The 16,628-nt window shown below is 41.0% G+C and overlaps 1 protein-coding gene across 8 annotated transcripts in view; it reads right to left on the bottom strand.

Moving 5' to 3' along the window:
• MELK (maternal embryonic leucine zipper kinase) overlaps nucleotides 1-16,628 on the bottom strand; it is a 114,378-nt gene that overhangs the window by 91,573 nt on the left and 6,177 nt on the right. For 5 of the 8 annotated variants that reach the window (XR_014823982.1, XM_021066072.2, XM_003480551.4 and 2 more), the window contains 5 exons: nucleotides 7,042-7,137; nucleotides 5,078-5,163; nucleotides 3,745-3,861; nucleotides 2,692-2,835; nucleotides 790-858 (listed from right to left, as the gene is read on the bottom strand). Coding sequence is in view for 7 of the 8 variants with exons in the window: in XM_021066072.2 (XP_020921731.1) it covers nucleotides 790-858; nucleotides 2,692-2,835; nucleotides 3,745-3,861; nucleotides 5,078-5,163; nucleotides 7,042-7,099 (474 nt within the window). In the remaining variant the exon portion in view is untranslated. Of the gene's footprint in view, nucleotides 1-789; nucleotides 859-2,691; nucleotides 2,836-3,744; nucleotides 3,862-5,077; nucleotides 5,164-7,041; nucleotides 7,138-8,032; nucleotides 8,287-16,628 lie in introns of all 8 variants that reach the window. The other 3 variants (XM_084989811.1, XM_084989802.1, XM_084989816.1) reach the window with 2 other exon arrangements.

The following is a 16,628-nucleotide window of genomic DNA, read 5'->3' as shown; positions in this document are numbered from 1 at the left end:
AGGAGAGGAAAATCGGAAAGAATTCAGCCAAAGTGGCAAAATCTGCTTCCCTTTGCACCCAGCTAATTCTGATTGGAGCAGGAAATAATTAAGGGATTCCAAAGGGCTGAGACATTTCAACATTCTTAATGAGGGTCGACAGCTCACTTTAGAGCCTGTGAATACCATTATTAGAACTCGGGAGGAAACCTCCAATAGGCAGCCACAGAGGAGCTCTGCCACAGAGAGCAGAGCTGGAAAGTTCAAAGTCACCTCAAAGAGAAGGTAGGCTGGAGAACACCGGAACTTAACTATGGACTGCAAATATATCACAGTATAAATTTTAAAGTGCATATGATTTTTTCCTTCTTCTTTTATAAGAAAAGGAGTTTGTCTCCCAAAACATAGCTAATTGTTAATTATAGAGCCATTTGGAGGAGAAGAGATTTGCACTCGATTCCCAAAATTCACATCCAAATGAACAAAGACATCATCTAGTGGCAACACATTCAAACTGCAAACACACGGTCAATCCAGCATTCATGCTGTGATGGCCTGATGTCACTTCAGTACTGCAAATTCTCTCACAGTATACTTATGAGGTCTTCAGCAGGACCGACCCTGGACCTAGAACAGTGGTTTTCAACATTGGCTATATGTTAAAATCATCTGCAGAACTTATTAAAAACATGAAATTTTACACCCTTCTCAGTGGATGCAACCAGGATCAATAAAGACTAAGTGGAAGATAAAACATGCTAAGAGGTACACTAACAAAGGAAATGAATGCGTTTTTATCTCTGCACTTACCTTGGGTTTTGCACAGAGACCAAAGTCAATCAGCTTCAATTTATGATACTCATCAAACAACAAATTTTCCTAGAAAAACAAAGATATTTTCATAACTATAAATTGTCTTCCTTATATCACATCCCACCTCTAACTATTTCTAAAATCACTTTAAAGGTCATATTTAACAGATTGGGTACAAGAGTGAAAATCAGTAAAAAAGAATGAAATGACAAGTACAGAAGAGATGTAGGTCCCGCTGTGGTGCAGCAGAGGTGAAGCCGACTAGTAAGCATGAGGTTGTGGGTTCGATCCCTGGCCTTGCTCAGTGGGTTAAGGATCCGGCATTGCTGTGAGTTGTGGTATAGGTCACAAACTCAGCTCAGAGTCTGTGTTGCTGTGGCTGTGGTGGAGGCCAGCAGCTGTAGCTCTGATTCAACCCCTAGCCTGGGAACTTCCATATGCTGCAGGGACAGCCCTAAAAGCAAAACAAATTTTTTTTAATTTAAAAAAAAAAAAGTACAGAAGAAAAGAGAAAAGGATGTTTGAAAACTATCCTGCTTTCCCTCAAGATATAGGAGCATAAAACATTTTCTTCTTGGTGCTCTGAGACTCAACTATAAGCCAACACAGTGTGTGCCAAAGGCAAGTTCGAACAAAAGAGTAAACTCAAATCAAAGAACAGAGTATGTAGAGTTCCCACTGTGGTGCAGCAGGTCAGGGATCCAGCATTGTCTCTGTAGCAGTGCCAGTTCGATTCCCAGCCCAGCACAGTGAGTAAGAATCCAGCATTGCTGCAGCTACGACAAAGGTCACGGCTGCAGCTCAGATTCGATCCCTGGCCCAGGAACTTGCATATGGCATGGGTGCAGGAAAAAAAAAAAAAAAAAAAGAGTTGAGTATAAACAGAGGGAAAGGGACAGAAACTACAATTGTCTTCTTGGACCAATTCTAGGTCCCTAACCTGAGTACAAATAACATTAAAATCCATGTTCACCATCATGCCTATTTAGTCAGAGCCTACAGATTTAAGAGTACCAAATTTTTATTCTGTTCTTGAAAAGGAGAATCTGTCCATTCCTTTGAACCGTTCTTTTCTGAAGCATCACAGAATTACAATTAAAGGAAGATGGGGTTAGGAAAAGAGCACTGAAAGGAAAGTACTCAGTAACAACATTCTCAAAGAAAATACTCAAAGGGAGTTGCCTTGTGGCACAGTGAGTTTAGGATCTGGTGTCGCAGCCAGATCCTTAAGCCTTAGGTCCCTGCTGTGGTGCAGGTTCCATCCCTGGCCCCAGAACTTCCGTACACTGCCAACACGCCAAAAATAAAGAAGAGAACACTAAAACTCTTCTTTCCTAAAAACAAAATCCTGAGGTTTCTATTCCCGCAGGTAATTACAAAGGTATTTATTATGTCACACGCAATTGACAAATAGAGTGCCAATAATCAGTCCATCAGAAGAGTCTACCAGGAGTCCAAAGTAAAGGAGGAAAAAGGAGTGATACATTATGAGATGGAACATCAACAAAAAAGCAAAGCCAAGACAGGAGTTCCCATCGTGGTGCAGCGGAAATGAATCCGACCAGGAACCATGAGGTTACGGGTCCGATCTCTGGCCTTGCTCAGTGGGTTAAGGACCCGGTGTTGCCATGAGCTGTGGTGTAGGTCACAGACACGGCTTGGATCTGGCGTGGCTGTGGCTGTGGCGTAGGCCGGCAGCTGTAGATCCAGTTAGACCCTTAGCCTGGGAACATCCATAGACCCCAGGAGAAGCCCTAAAAAAAAAGCAAAAAAAAAGCAAAAAACAAAAAGCAAAGCCAAGACAGATTCTAAACACAAAGAACTTTTGGAAACTTAGTCATGACAGGTAAATGAGGCTGAACTCTCAGGTGACCATCTAACTGTGATGCAGTCACTTACCGGTTTGAGGTCCCTGTGAGCATAGCCCTGGCTGTGCACGTAAGCAACTGCAGACACTATCTGACGGAACACAACTCGGGTCTCCCCCTCTGACAGGCGATCCTGGGAGATTATGTAGTCAAACAGCTCTCCTCCAGGGCAATACTTGAAGAGCAACAGAGTCACATAGATATTTTGTTACTACTTACAAAAATCACTCCAGGAGTTCCCGTAGTGGCCCAGTGGCTAACGAATCCGACTAGGAACCATGAGGTTGTGGGTTTGATCCCTGCCCTTGCTCAGTGGGTTAACGATCCGGCGTTGCCGTGAGCTGTGGTGTAGGTTGCAGATGTGGCTCGGATCCCGCATTGCTGTGGCTCTGGCGTAGGCCAGTGGCTACAGCTCCGATTCGACCCCTAGCCTAGGAACATCCATATGCCACAGACATGGCCCTAAAAAGCAAAAATAAATAAATAAATAAATAAATAAATAAATAAAATTAAAACCCATTCTAGGAGTTCCCTGGTGACTCAGTGGGTTAAGGACCTGGCACTGTCACTGCTGTAGTTCAGGTGGCTGCTGCGGTGTACTTTGATCCCTGACCTGAAATTTCACATGCTACAGGTGCAGCCAATCAATTAAAACATTAAAAAATAAAATAAAGTCCATTCTAATCTTAATGCACTCATATTTAGTGTAGTTAGTTGAAACAAACAAACCAGTATCAATTATTGCTTTTCCATCCTGAAGATTGGTAATTTTCAGTCTGTACCAGAAGGAACTCAATTCTATAGAAGTTTCTCCCAGAGGCTATGAGACAATGGATACCAGAGCAAAGCTCTAGGCTTTCCATCCCTTCTTCTCCAAAGCAGCTCCACCATCCTATAAACTGGGGTTCCCATTTAAGATTTCATTTCATTTTTTGCAATATCAATTAAATTCCCAGCCTTCAGAACGGTGAGAAATAAATTTCTATTGTTCATAAGCTACCCAGTCTGTGATATTTGTTACAGCAGCCTAAAGGGACTAAGACAGTGACCAAACAACTTTAGGCCTCTGGAACATATTACTAACCTCGAGAACCATGAATATTTTGTTCGCTGTCTCTATCACATGGTAGAGTTGACATATATGCTGATGTTTCAGGTTCTTCAAGGCATCGATTTCTGTTTTGACCCGTGGCAAATCACTCTGTGATGAAACATTTTACTAAATGAGCAAAAAAAAATTGGGGAAGTGTTCTAAGCATCAACATCAACAACTTTAATACTGAGTTGCAAAAGCAATCAATAGCCTCAAAATTTGTTCAACAATAAAGAAATACGTAACAAAAACTTATTTGTACGTGAATTTTAAAAAAGGCCTTGGAGTTCTTGCTGTGGCTCAGCGGTAATGAACCCAACTAGTATCCCTGAAAAGATTTGGGTTTAATCCCTGGCCCTGCTAAGTGGGTTAAGGATCGGGCGTTGCTGAGAGCTGGGGTGTATGTTGCAGAGCGGCTCAGATCCTATGTTGCTGTGGCTGTGGCATAGGCCAGCAGCTGTAGCTCCAATTCAATCCCTAACCATGAGGTTGCAGGTTTGATCCCTGGCCTCGCTCAGTGGTTAAGGATCCGGCGTTGTTGTGAGCTATGGTATAGGTTGCAGACATGGCTGGGATCCTGCGTGGCTACGGCTATGGTGTAGGTTGGCAGCTGTAGCTCTGATTTGACCCCTAATCTGGGAACCTCCATATGCCGTGGGTGTGGCCCTGAAAAGCAAAACAACAACAACATAGAAGCCAAACTACACAAGGGATGGTAGAAAAAATTAGAAACAAAAGACCCCTCAGGATGAGTTCAACACTACAAAGGGTATATAATGCCCAAAACACCATCAGAAGAGACAGATCTTCCCTTAATAGAAAAACAGAAAACTTTATGTACGTTATAGCCAAAGATCAAACTGAATGGCCTGCTTTAGAAGGTTAATGAGTAGCTCAATGCTGGAAGCATACACGTAGAGGAAAAAGAGGATGATTAGGAAAAGAATTTCAGAACTATAAGGTCATTCTGAATAAAATTCTGGGATAGAAGATCTATCTATTCTTTAAAATAGATCAACATTTAGTAAGGATATCATGAGAAGACAAAGAAAGGAGACATCAATACTCAGAAACACCTACAAGACTGTGACGTAACTAGAGAAAAATAGATCCTACAGCCTTCAAACATGTGCCATTGCCTTTCATTAAAAAACAAAGCAAACCCTTCCCCAGATTTCCTTTTAAAACCATAGATTTATACATAACTGGCTATGGAAATGTTATTCTAATAAAAGAGCAGTAACTAGAACATTAAAAGCAAATTCAGGTTTTAATTCACACGCAAAATTCTATAAATATTTTTTTAAAATAACATCAAACTTACCCCTAGAGTATTTTTATCCATGATTTTTATAGCTACCATTTCTCCAGTGAGGATATGGCAGGCAAGTTTGACCTTTGCAAAGCCACCTAAGTATGAGAAAATACATTACGAAGAGTTAAGCAAATTAACTTAAATATCATCATCAGAGCAAACTGAACACTCAAACACAAATACCCTTCCATATACTTTTATAAGGCTCTACTGATCTATATTTTCCTAAAGTTTGCACCTCTTTCTTCTTCTTTTTTCCAAAGTGTTAGCTATGACCCTAACCTCTCTTCTTCCAATGACTATCCAAAGATTCTTTTTTACCTGATAGGATATCTTTAATTTTGAAATGAAGAGGTACGAAAACAGGGAGTTCCCATCATGGCACAGTGGTTAATGGATCCGACTAGGAACCATGAGGTTGCGGGTTTGATCCCTGGCCTTGCTCAGTGGGTTAAGGATCCAGAGTTGCCGTGAGCTGTGGTGTAGGTCACAGATGTGGCTCAGATCCCACGTGGCTGTGGCTGTGGCGTAGGCCAGTGACTACAGCTCCGATTATTCCCCTAGCCTGGGAATCTCCATATGCCATGGGAGTGGCCCTAGAAAAGGAAAAAAAAAAAAAGTAGGAAAACAGAAGTAATTCTTTAGAAATTTGTTTTATAATTTTTATAATGTTTTATAATTAACACTGCAATTAAACTTGCTTTGTAATTAACGTTGCCAAAATATAATATAAAGTTGCAAAGACAAAAAAGACAAATAATGTGAAAATTCCATTCATTTTTTTAAAACTGTAAAAATAAGCAATTATGTTTCAAAACTGGATCAAACCTGGATAAATGTCTACATTTAGGTATCTGAAAGAAACTGCCAAGTTAGCACTTCTATAAGGAAGTTCCCAGGAGTTCCCTGGTGGCCTAGCAATTAAAGGCCATGTGTGTGCCCCACCCCAACCCCCAAAAGAAGCTCCTAGTATCCCTTCCATGGTCTTTCCCATCTCAGTAAATGGCAACTCTATCTTCCCAGGTGCTCAGGCCAAAAATCCAGGAGCCATCCTTAGCCATCAATAAATCCCATCATTGTCTCTGTCTTCAAAATACATCAATGTTTACCTTGGGGGAAAGAAGACAGGCACTGACTGGAAATGTTCTATTTACTGATCTGAGCAGGGAACATACAGGTATATGTTTACATAAAATTCCATCAAAATCAGTACACTTTGCTTAATTCACTATTTGTTATGCTTCAATAAATTAAAATACACACAGGAGTTCCCTTGGCGGTGGAGTGGTTACTGAATCCAACTAGGAACCATAAGGTTGTGGGTTTGATCTCTGGCCTCGCTCAGTGGGTTAAGGATACGGCGTTGCTGTGAGCTGTGGTGTAGGGCGCAGACACGGCTCGGATTCCACGTTGCTGTGGCTCTGGCGTAGGCCAGAGGCTACAGCTCCGATTAGACCCCTAGCCAGGGAATCTCCATATGCCACAGGTGCAGCCCTAGAAAAGACAAAAAAAAAAAAAAAAAAAAAAATTAAAATACACACATACATACTTGAATGTACATACATGTGTGTGTGTCTTTATAAAGAATCCCACCACCTTCAATTCTATCACCATCTAAGTTATCATGATCCCAGCATCGCTCACCTAAATTACTGCAATCATCTCCTAACATCTATCTGCTTCTGCCCTTGCTCTCTCCCAGCCAGTCGTTTCACAACCAAGTAGCCAGAGCAACTCTTAAAAACAAAGATCAGATCATCCTTGACTCAAAACTCTCTTGTGACTTTTATTCTAAATAAAATGACCTACAAAGCCTCTCCTACAACTCTCCTTTCTCTTTCTCCACTTTTTCTCATTAAAGTATGTTGAAGAACTTTAAAACTACATAGATTAGGCCAAATAGCTCATGACTGCCCAAATACACTATATTCTTAAATAGACGATTTATCCTCTCCAAGAAAAAAAATAATTACCTGTCCCAATAGTTTCATATAATTCATAGTATTTGAGAAGTTCATCATAATCTTTCATAATCCTCCTGGAAGTTTAGTCAAAATTACAAAAAGAAGCTATAAAGCAAAAAGAGTACATGATCAAAAAAGGAATCATTAAGAAGGTATCTCATTCACTCTTATAACTACAAATATAAATAAGTCTCAGGCATATAAACAGTACTGCAAAAACTGATTAGCTATATTAAAAAAAAAAAAAAAAAAAACTGGATTCCTATCTCTCACAACAGATAAAAATCAATTCCAGAGTACCCGTTGAGCCCAGCAGGTTAAAAACCAAACTAGTATCTATGAGGATTCAGGTTTGATCCCTGGCCTTGATCAGTGCGTTAAGGATCTGGCACTGCTATAAGCTGCGGTGTAGGTCACAGATGCAACTTGGATCTAGAGTTCTGTGGCTGTGGTGGAGGCTGGCATTTTGAGCTCCGATTTGACCCATAGTCTGGGAACTTCCATATGCTGCAGGTGTGGCCCTAAAAAGGGGGAAGGGAAAGAATAAAAATCAACTCCAGATCAAGTAAAGACTTAAATATAAAAGATAGACCTTTAAAACTTTTAACAGGAAAAAAAAAAACATTAAAAAATCAGTGAAATAAACTTTTAATAGAATGTCATCATCATTTCAGGATGGAAGAGGATCTTTTAAATAGACACAGAAAGTGCTGATCATAAAAAGTAACACATTAAATAACATTAACATTAAGAATTTCTGGATGACAGACAGAAGGACTAAAGCTCAACTTCTCTCCTAAAAACAACAAAATTTACAACTACATGCTGAGCAATCTTCAACCAAATGGACCAGAAAACTTCAAAAAGATATCCTACTCCAGAAGAAAAAGAGGAGGCCTCACCAAGAGGTAGGAGGGGTGATTATGTGATATAAGCAACCCCATACCTCCCGGGTGGGAAGCCCCAAAGACTGGAAAGTAACTGGTTCATAGAGACTCACCTACAGGAGTGAGAGATCTGAGCCCCACATCAAACTCCCATGTGTGGGGATCAGGCACTGGGAGACAGAGCCCCCAGAGCATCTGGCATTGAAGGCCAGTGGGGCTTATGTGCAGGAGCTCCACGGGACTGCAGGAAACAGAGACCCCATTCTTAAAAGGCACACACAGGCTTTCACATGCACTGGGCCCCAAGGCAAAGCAAAGTCTCCATAGGAAGCTGGGTCAAACCTGACTGCAGTTCTTGGAGGACATCCTGGGAAAACAGGGGTGAATGTGGCTTGTGAGGGAAGGACACTGGAAGCAAAGCTCTCAGGAATGTTCAGCAGCTGCCTTTCTCTGGAGGGGGCCATTTTGGGGAAATCTGGCCCCACCCATCAGTCAGTGCTGAGAAGCCCCAGGGCAAACAACAACCCAGGTGGGATCACAGCCCCACCAGGCATTGGTCCCTCCCATCAGGAAGCCTACAGCAAGCCCCTGTACCAACTTCAGCCACAAGGGGGGCAGACACCAGAAGTAACAGAGGCTACAACTCTAGTATCTGTAAAAAGGTCACCACACTGTGGGTCACAATCGAGGCTCGGATCTGGCGTTGCTGTGGCTGTGGTGAAGGCCGGCAGCTACAGCTCCAATTAGACCCCTAGCCTGGGACCTCCATATGCCGTGGGAGTGGCCCTAGAAAAGGTAAAAAAAAAAGACCAAAAAAAAAAAAAAAAAAAAAAAAAAAAAGGTCACCACACCAAAAACCTATAGAAATGAAAAGACAGAGAACTATAAACTATAACTCAGATGAGGGAGAAAGGAAAAACCCCAGAAAATCACCTAAGTGATCAGGAGATTCTCGGCCTCCAGGAAAAAGACTTTAGAATGTTGATGCTGAAGATGATGCACGACATTGGAAATAAACTGGAGGCGAAGATGGATACCTTACAGGAAACACTGAGCAAAGAGATACAAGATATAAAACTTAAACAAGAAGAGATGCAAAATACAATAACTGAAATAAAAAATTCACTAGAAGCAGCTAAGAGCAGAATACAGGAGGCAGAAGAACGAATACACGAGGTGGAGGACAGATTACTGGAAATTACGGATGTGGAACAGAAAAGACAAAAAAGATTGAAAACAAATGAAGAGAGTCTCAGAGAACTCTGGGACCATGTTAAACACACCAACATCCGTATTATAGGGGTGCCAGAAGGAGAAGAGAGAGAGAAGGGGACAGAAAAAATTCTCGAAAAGATAATAGCCAAAAACTCCCCTAACATGGGAAAGGAACCACTCACCCAAATCCAGGAAGTGGAATGAGTGCCATATAAAATAAACCCAGGGGAGTTCCCGTCATGGCGCAGTGGTTAACGAATCCGACTAGGAACCATGAGGTTGCAGGTTCGATCCTGCCCTTGCTCAGTGGGTTAACGATCCGGCGTTGCCGTGAGCTGTGGTGTAGGTTGCAGACGCGGCTCGGATCCCACGTTGCTGTGGCTCTGGTGTAGGCCGGTGGCTACAGCTCCAATTGGACCCCTAGCCTGGGAACCTCCATATGCCGCGGGAGTGGCCCAAGAAATAGCAACAACAACAACAACAAAAAGACAAAAAGACCAAAAAAATAAACCCAAAGAGGAACACCCCGAGACACATACTAATCAAACTGACCAAAATTAAAGACAAAGAAAATCTTGAAAGCAGCTTGGGAAAAGAAACAACATACAAGGGAACCCCGATAAGGTTACTGGCAGATTTTTCAGAAACTCTGCAGGCCAGAAGGGAGTGGCATGATCTACTTAACATGATGAAAGGAAAAACCTCCAACCAAGATTACATTATCCATCAAGGCTCTCATTCAGATTTGAAGGAGAAATCAAAACCTTCACAGATAAGCAAAAGCTAAGAGAATTCAGCAACACTAAACCAGCTTTACAACAAATACTAAAGGAACTTCTCTAGGCAGAAAAGAAAAGACAGCAACAGGAAACAAAAATTCCACAAATGACAAGGCTCACCAGTAAAGGCACGAAATCATCCACACACAACTATGCTACCAAAATCAGAAATCATGAGAAGAGGAGGTTACAAATGCAGGACTCTGGAGATGTACTTGCAATTAAGAGACCAACAACTTAAAAAAATCTCATATACATATGGACACATATCAAAATTTCAGAATAACTGCAAACCAAAAATCTACAATTGATACACTAATAAGAAAAATCAACTCAAATACAACACTAAAGATATAGTCATCAAACCAGAAGAGGAGCGAACAAGAGGAGAAGAAAAAAGAGCAACAAAAACAAATCCAAAACAGTTAATAAAATGGCAATAAGAACATACATATCAATAATTACCTTACATGTTAATGGACTAAACGCCCCAACCAAAAGACATAGACTGGCTGAATGGATACAAAAACAAGATCCATATATATGTTGGCTTCAATAGACCCACTGCACTTCTAGGGACACATACAAATTGAAAGTGAGAGGATGGAAGAAAATACTTCATGTAAACAGGAATCAAAATAAAGCTGGAGTAGCAATACACGCAATAGACGAAATAGACTATAAAATGAAGAATATTTTATTTTTGTTTTTGTTTTTTTGTTTTTTTGCTATTTCTTGGGCCGCTCCCGCGGCATATGGAGGTTCCCAGGCTAGGGGTCGAATCGGAGCTGTAGCCACCCGCCTACACCACAGCCACAGCAACGTAGGATCCGAGCCGCATCCGCAACCTACACCGCAGCTCACGGCAACGCTGGATCATTTAACCCACTGAGCAAGGGCAGGGACCGAACCCGCAACCTCATGGTTCCTAGTCGGATTTCGTTAACCACTGTGCCACGACGGGAACTCCTGAAGAATATTTTAAAAGACAAGGAAGGTCACTTCATAATGACCTAAGGATCAACCCAAGAAGAAGATATAACAATTTTAAGTATCTATGCACCCAACATAGGTTCACCACTATATAAGACAACTGCTAACAACCTTGAAAGGAGAAATCGACAATAACACAATTATAGTGGGGGACTTTAACACCCCACTTACAGCAATGGACAGATCATCCAGACAGAAAATCAATAAGGAAACACACAGGCCCTGAATGAAGCATTAGACCAGATGGACTTAATAGATATTTATAGGTCATTCCATCCAAAAGCAACAGAATACGCATTCTTCTCAAGTGCACATGGAACATTCTCTAAGATTAATCACATCCTTGGCTACAAATCAAAACCCGGTAACTTTAAGAAAATTGAAGTCATATCAAGCATCTTTTCTGACCACAACGCTATACAACTGGACATCAACAACAAGAAAAAACTGCAAATAACACAAACACGTGGAGACTCAACAACATGCTATAAACAACCGATGGATCACAGAAGAAATCAAAGAGGAAATTAAAAAATACCTAGAAGCAAATGACAACAAAAATACGACACTCCAAAACCTATGGGATGCAGCAAGAGCCATTCTAAGAGGAAAGTTTATAGCAATATAAGCCCACCTCAGGAAACAAGAAAAAGCTCAAATAAACAAGCTAACTTTACAACTAAAGAAGCTTGAGAGAGAAGAAGAGACAAGACCTAAAGTTAGTAGAAGGAAAGAAATCATAAAGATCAGAGCAGAAATCAATGAAATAGAAACAAAGAAAACCATAGAAAAGATCAATGAAATGAAAAGCTGGTTCTTTGAAAAGATCAACAAAATTGATAAACCCTTAGCCAGACTTATCAAGAAAAAAAGAGAGAACACTCAAATCAATAAAATTAGAAATGAAGAAGGAGAAGTAGGAGTTCCCGTCATGGTGCAGAGGTTAACGAATCTGACTAGGAACCATGAGGTTGTGGGTTCCATCCCTGGCCTTGCTCAGTGGGTTTAGGATGTGGCATTGCCGTGAGCTGTGGTGTAGGTTGCAGATGTGGCTCAGATCCCATGTTGCAGTGACTGTGGCGTAGGCTGGCAGCTACAGCTCCAATTCGACCCCTAGCCTGGGAACCTCCATATGCCATGGGAGCAGCCCTAGAAAAGGCAAAAAAAGACAAAAAAAAAAAAAAAGAGAGAGAGAGAGAGAGAAGTAATAACGGACATCACAGAAATACAAAGGATCATAGACTACTATACGCAACTACACACCAATAAAACAGAAAATCTAGAAGAAACAGACAAATTCTTAGAAAGGTACAATCTTCCAAGACTAAACCAAGATAAAATAGAAAAGATGAATGGACAAATCACAAGAACTGAAATTGAAACTGTGATTTTAAAAACTTCCAACAAACAAAAGCCCAGGACCAGATGGCTTCACAGGCGTATTCTATTAAACATTTAGAGAAGAGCTAACCCCTATCCTTCCGAAACTATTTCAAAAAATTGCAGAGGAAGGAACACTACCAAACTCATTCTATGAGGCCACCATCACCCTGATACCAAAAACAGACAAAGATATCACAAGAAAAGAAAATTACAGGCCAATTCCACTGATGAACATAGGTGCAAAAATCCTCAACAAAATACTAGCAAACCGCATCCAACAATACATTAAAAGGATTGTTCATCATGATCAAGTGGGATTTATCCCAGCAATGCAAGGGTTCTTCAATATCCGCAAATCCATCAGTGTGATACACCACATTAACAAACTGAAGAATAAAAACCATATGATCCTCTCAAAAGACGCGGAAAAAGCCTTTGACAAAATCCAACACCCATTTCTGATAAAAACCCTTCAGAAAGTGGGCATAGAGGGAACCTACCTCAACATGAAAAAGACCATATGACAAACCCACAGCGAACATCATTCTCAATGGTGAAAAGCTGAAAGAATTCCTGCTGAGATCAGGAACAAGACAAGGATGTCCGCTCTCACCACTACTCTTCAACATAGTTCTGGAAGTCCTAGCCACAGCAATCAGAGAAGTAAAAGAGATAAAAGGGGTCCAAATTGGAAAGGAAGAAGTAAAACTATCACTATTTGCAGATGACATGATACTATACCTAGAGAATCCTAAAGACTCTACCAGATAACTGTTAGAGCTCATCAATGAATTTGGCAAAGTCGCAGGATACAAAATTTCTATACACTATTTCTATACACCAACAATGAAAGATCAGAAAGAGAAATTAGGGAAGCAATCCCGTTTACCATCACATCAAAAAGAATAAAATACCCAGGAGTAAACCTACCTAGAGAGACAAAAGATTTGTACTCTGAAAACTATAAGACGCTAATGAAAGAAATCAAAGATGACACAAATAGATGGAAAGACATACCATGCTCTTGGATTGGAAGAGTCAATATTACCAAAATGACTCTACCACCCAAGGCAAGCTACAGATTCATTGCAATCCCTACCAAATTACCAAGGGTATTTTTCACAGAACTTGAACAATTTTTTTTTGTCTTTTTGCCATTTCTTGGGCTGCTCCCATGGCATATGGAGGTTCCCAGGCTAGGGGTCGAATCGGAGCTGTAGCTGCCAGCCTACGCCAGAGCCACAACAACATGGGATCCGAGCCACGTCTGCGACCTACACCACAGCTCACAGCAACACCAGATTGTTAACCCACTGAGCAAGGGCAGGGATCAAACCCACAACCTCATCGTTCCTAGTCAGATTCGTTAACCACTGCTCCACAGCGGAAACTCCTGAACAAAATATTTTAAAGTTTGTTTGGAAGCACAAAAGACCCAGAATAGCCAAAGACATCCTGAAAAAGAAAAATGGAGCTGGAGGAATCAGGTTCCCTGACTTCAGACTATACTACAAAACAACAGTCATCAAAACCATATGGTACTGGCACAAAGACAGAAACCCAGATCAGTGGAACAGTATAGAAAGCCCAGAATTAAGAACTTCTGCATATCCAAAGACACTTTTTTAAAAAATCATAAATGTGAGATAATATTTGCAACATTTATAACATGTTTTCCTAACAGAATCTAAAAACTCCATCACAAAATATAGAAAAAGAAAATGCAACAGAAAAATACACAAATGAAATTAAAAAGCATGTCACAACATGGGTGGAATTAGCAAGTCTCAAAGTGAAGTCAGAAAGAATAAGACAAATACCATACGATATCACTTATATTTGAAATATATTTGAAATATATGGCACGAATGAACCTATCAACAGAAAAAATACAAAAACAAACTCATGGATATGGAAAACATACTTGTGGTTGCTGAGGAGAAGGGAGTGAGATGGACTGGGAGTTTGAGATTAGGAGATGCAAACGATTGCATTTGGAGTGGACAGGGAATGAGATCCTGCTATGTAGCATAAGGAACTGTATCCAGTCACTCCTAATGGAGCATGATGGAGAATGATGTGAGAGAAAGAATGTTTGTATATGTGTAAGTCAGTCACTTAGCTATACAGCAGAAATTGAACATTGTAAATCAACTATAATAAAAAAAATTTTTTAATTAAAAAAAATTGTTTAAAGAAGCATGTCACAAAGAAACACAAATCACCCAGGAGTTCCGTTATGGCTCAGCAGTAACAAACCTGACTAGTAAACCATGAGGATGCGGGTTGGATCCCTGGCCTCGCTCAGTGGGTTGGTTAAACATCTGGTGTTGCCATGATCTGTGGTGTAGGCTGCAAACATGGCTCAGATCTGATGTTGCTGTGGTTGTGGCAGAGGCCAGCAGCTGTAACTCCAATTTGACTCCTAGCCTGGGAACCTCCATATGTTGCAGGTGTGGCCCTAAAAAGCAAAAAGCAGGGGAAAAAAATCACCAATAAAAAAAGAAAAGAGGCTCAATTTCATCAGTCAACAGGGATATGCAAATTAAGACTCCAATGATATATAATTTTAAGATACAGGCAATAAGATACACATTTTATTATTATGCTTGACAACTTACATACTCTTTTTATTATAAGCATATGTTAAATAATTTATAAAAACTAGTTGTAAAAGGGAGTTCCTGTCGTGGCGCAGTGGAAACAAATCCGACTAGGAACCATGAGGTCGTGGGTTCAATCCCTGACTTTGTTCAGTGGGTTAAGGATCCAGCGTTGCCATGAGCTGTGGTGTAGGTCGCAGACGCTGCTCAGATCTGGCATTGCTGTGGCTGTGGTGTAGGCTGGCAGCTGTAGCTCCGATTCGACCCTTAGCCTGGGAACCTCCATGTGCCTCGAGTGCAGACCTAAAAAAAAAGAAATATATTAGTTGTAAAAGGCTTAGGTAGGTCTTATTTGATTTCTGTCTGAGTTGTGAAATTAGGTAAAATTACAAAAAGCTATCAGGGTTAGTATATACAAGGTCATATTCATAATGCTTTTTCTTATTTGGAAAGGACAAGCTCTTAGTTGACTTTAACTTAGTTGAGATTAGCAGTGTATCTGGAAGAACCGAGAATGCAATCGGACTATTAACCCTGAATTTTCTTGTATTCATTTACCCACACAGATGTGTTTACTGAGTACTAACCATGTGCAGACCTGTGCTTGGCACTAAGGCTATAATGGAGAAGAAAAGAAATGTGGTTCCTACCCTCATGGACCTTACATTCTAGTAGAGAAGACAGCAAATTCATTACAATTTGTATTAATGGGGGGGGGGGGGCAACAGTGGTGAGAATGGGTCACCCTAGAGGGTAACATTTAAGCCTAGATCTAATTTAAAGGATGAAAAGCAAGGAAAAGAAAATAAGCCCAGACTGGCATATTCCCATCAAAATTTGAACAATGTTTCCAGTAGGACCTGGATACAACCATGTCAACAATGTTTCTATACCAAATAGTTAAAAGGATAATGTTCATTTGACAGACTGCTGCTTTCTCACCAGTGATATCCTCAGCATCACTCATTCCTCCCACTTCTTGCTACCTAAGATACCCAAATGCTGAAATGCTCCTACTCTTTGATAGTATCCATTCTAAAACTGGTCCTTGGAGTTCCCGTCGTGGCGCAGTGGTTAACGAATCTGACTAGGAACCATGAAGTTTCGGGTTTGATCCCTGCCCTTGCTCAGTGCGTTAAAGATCCGGCATTGCTGTGAGCTGTGGTGTAGGTTGCAGACGCGGCTTGGATCCAGCATTGCTGTGGCTCTGGCGTAGGCCAGCAGCTTCAGCTCCGATTAGACCCCTAGCCTGGGAACTCCATATGCTGTGAGAGCAACCCAATAAAAGACAAAAAAATAAAATAAATAAATAAATAAAACTGGTCCTTGCTGGAGCTCCCATTGTGGCACAGCAGAAACATTCTGACTAGGAACCATGAGGTTGCAAGTTCGATCCCTGGCCTCAATCAGTGGGTTAAGGATCCAGCGATCCTGCGCTTCTATAGCTGTGGCATAGGGGGCAGCTGTATCTCCAATTCAGTCCCTAGCCTGGGAACCTCCTTATGCCAAGGGTGCACTCCTAAAAAAGCAAAAATAAAACCTAATGTCTTTTAGCTGCACATGTGTTCCTAATGCTCTGTGGTCAGTAGGGCTTATCAGGAGTTGTTAGCCCAGAAAGAATGAGAGGGAGAGCATTCCAGAAAGAGGGAATTTAGCTGCAAAGATCCCAGAGAAAGAAAAAGTTGACATGTTTTGAATGGAAACTACTTTCAGAGGTACCAGCAAAAGGAAATGCA

The sequence above is a fragment of the Sus scrofa genome, chromosome 1 (genome assembly GCF_054392235.1).
Source record: "Sus scrofa isolate SSC_HxYL_T2T_F1_AM1 chromosome 1, Sscrofa_HxYL_maternal_Yorkshire_Landrace_v2.0, whole genome shotgun sequence".
In the NCBI taxonomy this organism is placed as follows: Eukaryota; Metazoa; Chordata; class Mammalia; order Artiodactyla; family Suidae; genus Sus; species Sus scrofa.
The sequence above is the reverse complement of the archived record's forward strand: the minus strand, read 5'-3'. Positions and strand labels throughout refer to the sequence as shown.